The following is a 12,452-nucleotide window of genomic DNA, read 5'->3' as shown; positions in this document are numbered from 1 at the left end:
CTAGCTGCAGACTTCCAGAGCCCCATGATTCTGCAGCTCAATCAGTTTGCATGTTTAAGTCACATACTGTAATTTACACAATGGAAATTCAAAGAAGGGTCTATTTGTGGCCCACAGCCCTACATGACAGTGTCACTACCGGGGAAACAGTCCTGCCACCCGATGTGCTGCTCAATGTGACGGAGATCTGCACCTGGACTGTGTTGGCAAGTCCAAGTTTTTTTTTCAGGAAGCTTGAGAGCCATTGGTGACCTTGGCACTTAAGAAGGTTTTAAGAATTTATTTTTTTTTTATCTTGTGCTGCTTTTGATTACCGTTGCTGTTTTTCTTTTAAAATAAATGTCATGCCCCTTTTTGTGTTTTATTCTGTGCTTTAGGTTTAATGCTATTACTTTTTTATTGTATCTTTTGTCAATATTTTGTAAATTATTATTATGATTAACTGTACGAAGACTCTTAGGTGAAACTGATGACAGAATCCTGTTCGTGTGCGGCTCAGCCTGTCTTTAAGCGCCTTAATGTCTATTTTCACTGCTGAGGTAACCACTGAACGTTTTGTAAAGCACAGCCACCGTGCTAGAGGCCAGGTGGCACATCAGCCTTCATAGTGCTCAGAAGGACTCAATGGTTCACACACTGTTTGTATTTTTTAATTTTAACTAGAGGACTCTGCCCCCTACTAGCTTTGCTTGCCCACCCGGTTTGTTTTACCGGCTGAACGCACGGTAAGGAGATGCTGTCGGATCATGTTGTCTTGCTGGCGAGCTGTGTGTTCTGTTTGTCACACTGCACGTCAGTCATTTAAAAGCCTATATAGCAGTTGTCCTTTTGCCACTTCTTGTCTCTGCCAATCGCACTGAGAAGTTGGGGGGCTAAATGCACGCTATGGAGAAGTGGTCGGAATCATCTGCTGGTGAGCTCCATGTTCTGCTTGTCACGCTGTGCGTCGATCATTTAAAAACCTGTATAGCAGCTGTCCTTTTGCCACTTTGCGTCTCTGGCGCTCGCATTTAGAAGGGGTTTTGTAAACGCACTCTATGGAGAAACGGTCGGATCATCTGCTGGCTTGTGCTGCTGCTCCTGGCGAGCTGTGTGTTCTGCTTGTTATTGTTTTAAGAGCTGGGAGCACATGAAACGTGTCTGCCAAAAGCATTCCAACAACTGCTGGGTTAGATGTCCGTGAACTTGTTTTAAATGTTGTCTCAATGCCTTGTCTCACTTGACGTTTAAGTGTCTCTCGCGGGACGTCAAATTGTCTTCCGAGAAGATCACGTCTCATCTCCCTCCCAAGATTTTTTTTTATGATAGAGAGATGTTCCAAATTTTCTAAGAGTGAAATTTGATTCTCACTTCATTATTATCTTTATAGCTTAGGTTGTAAACCCACAAACTTGCTTTGCAGTGCCATATATTAAACATGTCTTTGTATGTTGGATATTGTATAATGTTTTCCACAAAGACAGGGGCTCAGAAACATAAATAATAAATCCAAAGGAAGTGATTTAAACAAATATTCATTTAGTTTGTGAAGTTTGTTATTAATTTTTTGGCCAGCTGCCTTATTTATATTTAAAGAAGCAAATATGGTGCTGTTAATGGAGATGATATTACAGTTAAACTCATCAGGAAGATTACCTGGCATCGATGTATGAGCCTAATGGCTGTCTGTCCTGGTCCCCAGTTTGAGTGTTTAGCACTTGTGTGTGTGTGTTAATGCTCAATTTTTTTTCCCCTAATCCTACAGATACTTACTGCACATCTTTACTGAAGCAGGATGCCTGGAGTGGTGCTTTGTCATTGGCCTTATTTTACGAGAAGTCTCGGTCATCAGCCAGGTTGTCGCATTCCTTCAGTGCCAAGAAGTGCCACCCGAGACTGTGCAGAGCATCAGAAATGGCCTCCTTGCTGTTGACACCTGGGCAGTTACTGATTGGTATGTCATATTTCATCACTTTGTGAAATGTTTCTGTGCTGCTCCTAGAATTTATTTTGTTGATGATTTTTTGTAAATTATTATTAAATGACAAGTGTCACGTAAACCATCATTATTATGTTCTTAAAATACTCCTTAAGAAAGACAAATGTGCTGGAGAACACAATATGTGATGAAGCGTTTTTGCGAGAAATGCCTTCTACAATTTACAGCATCATTACTGTCACGTGTGCAGAATGCAGTGAAATTCTTACTTGCATGTGCTAATCAACATGCAACACATCATCTCCCTCTGTGGCCCTGACTAATTTACTTAAAGCCCGTGACATTTATATCTGCCTCCTCGTATTGCTGCTTCTCGTCTGCTTTTAGGGAATGAGAACAGTTCTTGTCATTCTCATTAATTTCCTTCACGTCTTAATGAAATACTCCACCCAAAAATACATTTTATATTTTACTTACCACAGGCACTTAGTAGTGATGGCTGAGAAAAAATATTTAATCTCACATTTTCATGCAGAATAGAGATAAAATACTTTACAGTGTAGCAGAAGGCAATAGCAACCAATGCTGTTCAACAGCAAACAATGTCAAAACATCCATTGGAAAAAAAAAAACCTCTCACATTACTCATGTCGCATAATCTACATGTTATTTATCTAGTTTTGTGTACAAAATGCCTGCTGTTTGGCTATAATGACATACAGTGCATCCGGAAAGTATTCACAGCGCATCACTTTTTCCACATTTTGTTATGTTACAGCCTTATTCCATATTGGATTAAATTCATTTTTTTCCTCAGAATTCTACACACAACACCCCATAATGACAACATGAAAAAAGTTTACTTGAGATTTTTGCAAATTTATTAAAAATAAAAAAATTGAGAAAGCACATGTACATAAGTATTTACAGCCTTTGCCGTGAAGCTCGAAATTGAGCTCAGGTGCATCCTGTTTCCCCTGATAATCCTTGACATGTTTCTGCAGCTTAACTGGTCCAGCTGTGGTAAATTCAGTTGATTGGACATGATTTGAAAAGGAACACACCTGTCTATATAAGGTCCCACAGTTGACAGTTCATGTCAGAGCACAAACCAAGCATGAAGTCAAAGGAATTGTCTGTAGACCTCCGAGACAGGATTGTCTCGAGGCACAAATCTGGGGAAGGTTACAGAAAAATTTCTGCTGCTTTGAAGGTCCCAATGAGCACAGTGACCTCCATCATTCGTAAGTGGAAGAAGTTTGAAACCACCAGGACTCTTACTAGAGCTGGCCGGCCATCTAAACTGAGTGATCAGGGGAGAAGGGCCTTAGTCAGGGAGGTGACCAAGAACCCGATAGTCACACTGTCAGAGCTCCAGAGGTCCTCTGTGGAGAGAGGAGAACCTTCCAGAAGGACAACCATCTCTGCAGCAATCCACCAATCAGGCCTGTATGGTAGAGTGGCCAGACGGAAGCCACTCCTTATTAAAAGGCACATGGCAGCCCGCCTGGAGTTTGCCAAAAGGCACCTGAAGGACTCACAGACCATGAGAAAGAAAATTCTCTGGTCTGATGAGACAAAGATTGAACTCTTTGGTATGAATACCAGGCGTCACGTTTGGAGGAAACCTGGCACCATCCCTACAGTGAAGCATGGTGGTGGCAGCATCATGCTGTGTGGATGTTTTTCAGCGGCAGGAACTGGGAGACTAGTCAGGATAAAGGGAAAGATGACTGCAGCAATGTACAGAGACATCCTGGATGAAAACCTGCTCCAGAGCGTTCTTGACCTCAGATGGGGCGACAGTTCATCTTTCAGCAGGACAACGACCCTAAGCACACAGCCAAGATATCAAAGGAGTGGCTTCAGGACAACTCTGTGAATGTCCTTGAGTGGCCCAGCCAGAGCCCAGACTTGAATCCGATTGAACATCTCTGGAGAGATCTTAAAATGGCTGTGCACCAACGCTTCCCATCCAACCTGATGGAGCTTGAGAGGTGCTGCAAACAGGAATGGGCGAAACTGGCCAAGGATAGGTGTGCCAAGCTTGTAGCATCATATTCAAAAAGACTTGAGGCTGTAATTGCTGCCAAAGGTGCATCGACAAAGTATTGAGCAAAGGCTGTGAATACTTATGTACATGGGATTTCTCAGTTTTTTTATTTTTAGTAAATTTGCAAAAACCTCAAGTAAACTTTTCATGTTGTCATTATGGGGTGTTGTGTGTAGAATTCTGAGGAAAAAATGAATTTAATCCATTTTGGAATAAGGCTGTAACATAACAAAATGTGGAAAAAGTGATGCGCTGTGAATACTTTCCAGATGCACTGTAGTTCTGAAATAAATCATAAACAGGAGACTGAAGTCTCATGGGAGTCACTTTTTGAATAGAAGAGGGTACTCTGGACCAATGAATGATTGGGAGAGGCGGGTCTTCAGTACAAAAAGTCACACCCACGAGTGTTTAGTGTCGTTCTGGAAGTGACTTTTTAACCATATTATAACACAAAGCATGCATATTACACATTTTGGGAACACAACAGGATAACTGACATGTGGTTTATGTAACACAACTAACATATTTTTTTTCCTCTTTTGCTTGGACGTTTTTCTCATCATCTGTCATTAAGCATTGGTCACCACAATTTGCTAATGTTATATCCTAAAATTGTCTCTCTCCATTATGAAGGAAAACATGAGATTACACTTTTTTTCACAGCTGTCACTACAAACTTCATGGAATAACTAACAAATAAAAAATATTTTTCGGTTGAGTATTCCATGGAGAAACATTTTTCCAAACCATTTTGTAATTTCTAGTCTTTATGAAATTATAATTGGGTGTCCACACACCATAGGTGGGCCTCTTTTACCTTCTCCTGATGAAGACCCCTTGGTGACTATGACAAGTTAGTCAACCTCACTATGGGTCTCTTGTTATCTGTTGTCATTTAAATAGTTAAATATCCCAGAAAGATTGTTTGATGTGTTAGTGCTCATTACGCATGACTAAAATATATTAAAATGATTTGTGCCAGGATAAAACTATTAATTAAAGAACACATCCTGGCAGACCTCTGCACAAAATGACAGCAGAACACAAACCATGTACTCCTTTTGTTTAAAGTGAGTTTGTTATTTGTAACATTATAAAAGTTCTAGAAATTGTTTTTTGTGACGTGTCTGAATGTCCTTAATTGTTGCACCTTGCACGTTGTTTTTATTTTATTGCACAATTTGCAGTGTCCCTTTTTCCTGATCATTTTGATAGATAATTCTTTACAGTCCATTGGTTCACACCTCTTACACCTGCATCAATATTGGAGTATTAGTGTAGTGCACTCTGATGTCCATCCATCCATTTTCCAACCCGCTTAATCCGAACACAGGGTCACGGGGGGTCTGCTGGAGCCAATCCCAGCCAACACAGGGCACAAGGCAGGAACCAATCCCGGGCAGGGTGCCAACCCACCGCAGGCACTCTGATGTGACCCCTGCAATCGTGCCATTTTGCGCATGTGTCGGTCTCGTTGATCTTTTACATTAAAGTGATAACAAGTTAACAAATATGAGGGTGAGTCAAGCTAAAGTCAGAAAATGGGATTTATTAAAAGATGGAGCAAACCTTAACAAAACTGATCATGTCAGTTCTCAATGTCATCTCCACCCTTCTCAATGCACTTGTGCCACCTACCTGGTACCCACCTACCACTCGTGCACTGCTTTCTTCATGTCGTCATCTGTCTTGAATCGACGACCACCCAGATGTTTTTTTAGTGGTCCAAAAAGGTGGAAATCACACTGTGCCAAACCTGGCTAATAAGGAGGATGTGGCAATACCTCAAACGTCAGTTTCTCCAGATAAGCCTTGGTGTCCTCAGCAGTGTGTTTACTGTCTTGCAGCCAAAGGACTGCCTTGAGACAGCAGGCCCCACTGCTTGGATCGAATAGCAGGCTTCACACTGGTCTCCAGCAAGTCACAGTAACTGGCATTAGTGACAGTTGTACCCCACAGCATGTAGTGTTCACAATAACTCTGGTGCATGACAAGACAAAACCTTTTATTCTGCCAGAATCCTGGCACTTCCAGGCAGATGGCGCAAGTGCATTGAGAAGGATGGAGACGACATTGAGAACTGACATGATCTGTTTTGTGAAGGTTCGCTCCATTTCCTAATAAATCCCATTTACTATCTTTAGCTTGACTCCCCCTCATACATTCTAAAACAGTCGCTTTCTATTATATGTCTGCTCCTTCATATTTGCTCTTGTCCAGTTTTGTCTTACCTAAGAATTTTTACGTCAACCTGTTAATTTATTTTGTTTTGTTTTGTTTCGACTGTAGTCTTGGATACAAACCCTTCCTCAACATGATCCGACCACATTTCCAAAACCTAGCTGAAGCGACTCCTGATCAAGTGCAGCCGGAGGCGTTCCAGCCAGTCAGCGCCACCAAAGGGACGGAGGTTGCGTGTCCGCGACAGGAAGACTGCCGCAGTTCTGTAAGCTTAACCAATAGTGTCACCACTGAAGGGATTGTCCCTGCCAGCAGGCTGGAAGAGGGAAACTTGGAGGAAGCAGACGAAGAGCGATCGCTGGAGGAAGGCACTTACGATTGCACCCTTTCTTAGAGAAAGCTACGGACCTGCAGTGTTTGTTGCTGGCATCCTGAAAACAGCTGCCAGACAGTGTACCTCAAGACACCCCGAAAACGTTAGAACTCTTTATTTTTGTATGAAACCAAATGAAAAGCATTCTCGCGAATATATATTAAAAAAAAAAAAAGACTACTAGAATAATATGTTAAAATTTGGGAAGCCATACTAATTGAAAGAGACCAGTTGTAAAAGTTTGAACAATTTAAGCTAAGACTTGCCAAGAAGCGTTGAGCGAGTACACAACTGCTAGCATTAAACGTCATCTTTGTTATGACCACCGACTCTCTCGGTCAGCTTTCCAGAAGCTTTCCACAATGCCACTTTGCAACTTCCTGAATGATAAAATCCTCTACGAAAATTAGATTAGGGTCAACTGTCTGTCCTGAAAGATGATGTCTCGTGGTCATCAGTGGGCACCTTAATGAAAGTGGAGGTGTTTTGCGTACTTTGGTTTGATGCCTCTATAAGTGACAGCCTTATTTTGCTGAATATTAGTACTGTGGGGGGGGGGGCAGATTTTTTTTTTTTTTTTTTTAATCTGCGATACTTTTACTGCTCAGATGTTGACAGATTTGGCATGCGAAGCTGGCTGGAGCACTGGCAGGGTAGGCATGCCCGCCATCTGTGCAACTGTGGTTCATTCATACTGTGAAAAACAAAATGTGTGCGTGTGGTGTGTGTGGTATACCAAAAATCACTAAACGTAGTCCGGGTTCTGTGAACACCTTCTCAGTACTTGCGGGCTGCCTTGCATTTCGGTGGTCTTCACCGTTTTGTTTTTCTTTGCATTGTTTCTAGCCACCAGGAAGTGGATACATTAGGGTGTTGGCATTCGCTTTTATGGCTTTTTTTTTTTTTTCTTTTGACTTCTGTATATTTGCAGATAACAAAACATTTTAAAGCCTTCCCTTTGGCTTTCTCCTACCCATTGGATGTTCTTCGTGGAAACCGAATGGCTACAGTGGGCTGCTTGGGAGACAAAAGGACACAATTTAAAAAAAAAAAAAGCCTAGGAAGCACATTCACTAATAGAGTTGGTTTTCCTTTTTATGCGGTATTAGGTCTGTGAACTACTTTTTTCAGACCTTAAAATATATATTTTGTATAGTATTTTAAAAGGCTATTGTACCTTATTGTGAATACTGTTTTGAAAAAAAAAAAAGTTGCTGACAAAAAAGCAATCGTGTGAATATTGTAAAGTACCTCTTTACATGCATGATGCATGGATTTTACGATCACTTCTATCTGCAGTTGTATGAATTCGACGTGGCCAGTGACACACGGGTCCTGACACCAGGGCGGGCAAACAAGCAGAAGCGGCAGGCGGCCCACTGGCGGGGCACACAGAAAGCCAAATCAAGAGTTCAGTTTAACTCCCATCATGTTCACTCTTAGTATTGTCGTTACATTTTTACTTTTGACTCCTAACGTGATTCTTTGACAGTCCCCTCCTTCACTGATTTATTATTATTATTATTTTTTTTTTTACCTGGATTGACTTCACATCTGCTTTGTTTGTATATACGGTAGTGTACCATGATGAATTTATGTATCAGACGTCTATGTTAATAGCTAATATTTTAAAGCATGTCCATAAGTTGTCCAGTTCAAAGTATTTTTGCAGTTTTATCATTGTATACCTGTATTTAAAAGAAGGTACATAAAGTCTATTTTGACTCTGCTGTATTTACAAAATATACAGTAGATTCAGTGACACGTATTTTAGAGAGCTTTTTTTCCAAGTGTTCGACTAGTTTATACCTAAAGCAGTATTAAAATAATGCAAGCATACGTTTGTAAAGGTGCAATTTAAATAAGAACACAGAAAAATACTTATTTTATACAAGAAATGGAATGGTATATTTTTTTAGGACATTACTGTATACACTTCTACTCCCCCGCCTCTGCGTGGACCAAAATAGTCTGAACTACCTTTTCTAAATTTGCTTTTCAGTACACGAGTATTCAGTCTCAGCCCCCCACACATCTGCGATGCATCATTAAGCAAAGGGTTTTTTTATTTTAGAAGGTTATTTTTTAAAGTCTGCAACATGTACAGTACACACCAAATTGTATATTTTATTTATTCATTTTGTTTTAAGTTGTCAGTTTGACAAACGAGTTGATGTAATGGGCTTTGCAATACATATAATTTATTTATATATATATATATATATATATATATATATATATATATATATATATATATATATATATATAAATAAATATATTCTAAGCAGTAAGATAGCAGACTAACTAACTACCTGCCTCATTGCTCCATCTTCATGTTCTCAAAGCAGAGCAGACACTTGCACTTGTAACTATCATGGATGGCCGTGGCCTTTGCAGCCCCTCTACTGCCAGGTGTGGTCTGTTATTTGAGTGTGACGAATAACTGGAGTGTTTTCAAATGAATACTTGGCTTACAATAATTGATTTTTTTTTGTTTTTGTTTTAAAGTATTTTCTATAACATTCATCCCGATGTTGTCTTGAAGAAGCAATTGATAATCAGGTTTCTCATTCTTCCTAAACTATTTTCATTTTTTTTTCTTTTAGTATTACCTAACCAAACAACTAACAATTAAGAAGACATTAAATAATGTAGTAAGCTCATAGCCGTCTGACCTGGACATCAATCATGTGCGACGTTTAACTACATGGGTGTCACTTGCAATGTCTGCAGGTTCTCTAGGTTTAAATAATGAATGCAATGCAGTGTATAGATTTTGTCTGTGTATTATTAATTTTCTACTTTGTTGTACTATTTTCTGTACATATACAATAAATTATTTTAAAAAGTGATGCAGAATATTTGTTATATTCTTGTTATGATTTTGTGTAAATTACATTATTCCACTTATGCATTTAGAAATATAATTATATGAAGTGGCAAAGATTCCCAGAATTGGTCATCAGGCGTAGTTATTGACTTTGACGCCAGGTTTCATATGCCGTCAGATTTGTTAATCTGTTTGCTGAGTAACTTCGTGCTGATTTGCTCAAATGTACATTTCTGACATTTATTCAATAATTGTGCATGCGACTTTGCAGATTTGTTTTTTTTCTCCCACCCAAAGGCAAAAAAAAAAACATTAGGTCACACTGAACTTCAAGACAAGGATGACATTAGTGGACTTGTCAATAATGAGTTATTTCCCCATGAATAGACTGTTAATCAGCAGCATTACACAAAGAAATCGCAGTAGGACGTGGTAACTAAAGATGTAGGAATGGAAGCTGCGCTGGGACAAGTGTATTGCATCTTAAGGGGAGTTTTTTCACAAGTGATCTCAATCCGGGTGGTCTGCTCCCAACCTCTCTCTCTATCTACTGCCACGCATGTGTATGTCTGTCATTCACCCTCCTTAACTCATCTTGGGTAAGCAATCCGACCCCAAGATGAGAGGGGGACACCAGTGCTAATGGTTTCACCTCTTTCTGTTCCCATAGCCTGGAGAAGATGCCCAGTGAGGACAACTGACTCTGACCCTTTTGGTTAGAGGAGTATAAAAGCAAGGCACTTACAGAACGTGGTGTCTCATTTTGGACCGACGTTTGAGAGAGAGGTTTTTCAAGCCAGACCTGATCATTAAGCACACAGCTATTTCCAGATTACTGTACGTTTTATAGAAACCCCATCATGTATCATTTTTTTTTAATCTTATTGTTTCTGTTAAACAAGGTGACCCAGCTTACACCCCAAATTTCTTGGGATCAGTTGTCAGACCTTGCTTGATCACTCTATCTAAACATTGTTAAATAGTTCTAGAAAGTTGATTCTGTTCATCTGGACATGGCCTCCTTGACTCCTCGCTCAAACCAGCATTCCTCCCTGTCCAGGATGTGCACATCTTCATCACTGAAAGAGTGACCACTGTCCTGTAGATGTAAATAGACTGCCGAGTCCTGGCCTGACGAGGTAGCTGTTCTGTGTTGTGCCATCCGCTTCGCCAATGGTTGTTTGGTTTCCCCGATGTATGATTCACGGTGAAAGGAGGCCATTTACGTGGAAAAGGAACGACCATCTCTGAACCAAGGAGGGGGCCTAAGGGTACATCTTTCACCATCTTACAATGCTGTGATTGCAGCCATTCCCCAGCTCTCTGTGAATGGTCCTCATGGCCATTGATCACATGGCCCATTGTTAGTCAATGGTGTTAGTTTCGGTCATTAAGCCAAGGTACTCTTTATAAGGTTGGAGAAACCTGCAGTCAACTGAGACTGAGGAAGTCAATTGGATGAGTGATGGAACGTATCTCCCTTGGAAAATAACTGTCCAGATGAACAGAATAAACATTCTAGCATTTCCTTACCTGGATTATTGAGCATGCATCAAGACATTGTTAAATAGTTGCATCCAGAATAATCTGCGCACATCATAAACAGAAAACTAAAGCCTTATGGGATTGACTTATTGCATTGAAGACTGGGCCGGTTCTAGACAGGTATATATGAGGGGGCAGACAGAAATGTGAAGGGGGCACATGGTGGTGGTGGCGGCGGAGGCCGGAAAGGGGTGCGGTAGTGGGGGTGCTCTGGATAACTGTTTTTGTCATGTAATTGGATTGCAGTTTGTCAGGCCTCTGCCCTAAGACCTGTCCAACTTGGGTGTCCCACCTGAAGGCTAAGCTTCTGCTGGTGTAGCTCTTAGGGTCACTGAGGCACACAAACCCCCTGACCACGATAAGGTGGCAATCCCTCAGGAGGAAAACTGAAAAATAAAACAACAAAAAATAAAATAAAATCTTCCTCATCAGATTATAACAACTAAAAACATGACGTTTACCTTAATTGGATGGCCTATATCAAATATATTCAAACCCAACAATAACACTTCTCACTATTTGCCAATATTAACAAAACTAAAAAGGGTAGGCCAAGTTATAAAAAAAAAAAAAAATCAATTCAACAAGTCTTGAAAAGTAAAACTGAAAAATAGAATAAAAAAATAAAGAAAAAAATAAAATTTATCCAGATCTTTACAACCAACAACATAAAATTTATCTTAATTGGATGGCGTAATTCTCAAATAAATTTGCAAAATAAAGTACAGTAATCCCTCGCTACTTCGTGGTTCACTTTTCGCGGATTCACGACTTCGCGGGTTTTTAAATACAAGTGATTGCCCGCCTATCGCGGAAGTTATGTTCCAGACCCATCAGCAACAGGAGAAAATCCGTGATATAGAAAGACCATATAAATAAACATTGTTATAGTTTAAGCCTTAAAATACCCATCCCACATGCTTTAAACACATGTAAACTTATAAAACACACTTTGTTAACACATATGATATGTGGATGTCGGGCTAAGGATATGAGTAACATCTCACTATTATAAAACATTTTAACTTCACGCAAGACAAGACAGTGAGACAGGAAAATAGGTGATGTAGAGGCTTTTAAATTATTGACAGGCAGAGCGACAAGCAGCACAAAGCCAGCACAAAGGTCACTTCTCCTTAGCGTTCATTCAGCTCCCTACCCCCTTGACAATGCAAAGTGGCAGGAGCGTACTGCGCCTCCGGGGAGGGGGGTTTGAGCAAACGTGCGTTCAGCTCTCACACACACACACACACACACACGCACACACACACTTCTTCTTCCGAACGCGCAGAGCGACAAGCAGGCATTTTGGCAGAAGCAGCACAAAGTCCATTTCTGCTCAGCGTGAGTTCAGCTGCCCCCCTTCACAAAGCGAGTGCAGACACATCGACGTCTGATCGCTGTGTGCAGTGTGCAGTGTTGGTCTGCGGTGTTTAAGAATGTAGAAAGTGTTTAAGAGCATAGGAAGTGTTTATAAGAGTGTGGGAAAGGTTAACAAGAGAGTGAGAAAGGTTTATAAGAGTGTGGGAAGGGTTTATAAAGCCTTAAA

General features: G+C 40.4%; 1 protein-coding gene across 1 annotated transcript in view; it reads left to right on the top strand.

The window, feature by feature from the left end:
- Nucleotides 1-7,567, top strand: part of ric1 (RIC1 homolog, RAB6A GEF complex partner 1) — a 186,163-nt gene extending 178,596 nt beyond the window's left edge. The window contains exons 25-26 of the mRNA XM_028804950.2: nucleotides 1,745-1,933; nucleotides 6,264-7,567. Of these exons, the coding sequence (XP_028660783.2) occupies nucleotides 1,745-1,933; nucleotides 6,264-6,549 (475 nt within the window). The 3' untranslated portion in view covers nucleotides 6,550-7,567. The remainder of the gene's footprint in view (nucleotides 1-1,744; nucleotides 1,934-6,263) is intronic.
- Nucleotides 7,568-12,452: the final 4,885 nt, after the last annotated feature.

Source organism: Erpetoichthys calabaricus, chromosome 7 (assembly GCF_900747795.2).
Source record: "Erpetoichthys calabaricus chromosome 7, fErpCal1.3, whole genome shotgun sequence".
In the NCBI taxonomy this organism is placed as follows: Eukaryota; Metazoa; Chordata; class Cladistia; order Polypteriformes; family Polypteridae; genus Erpetoichthys; species Erpetoichthys calabaricus.
The sequence above is the reverse complement of the archived record's forward strand: the minus strand, read 5'-3'. Positions and strand labels throughout refer to the sequence as shown.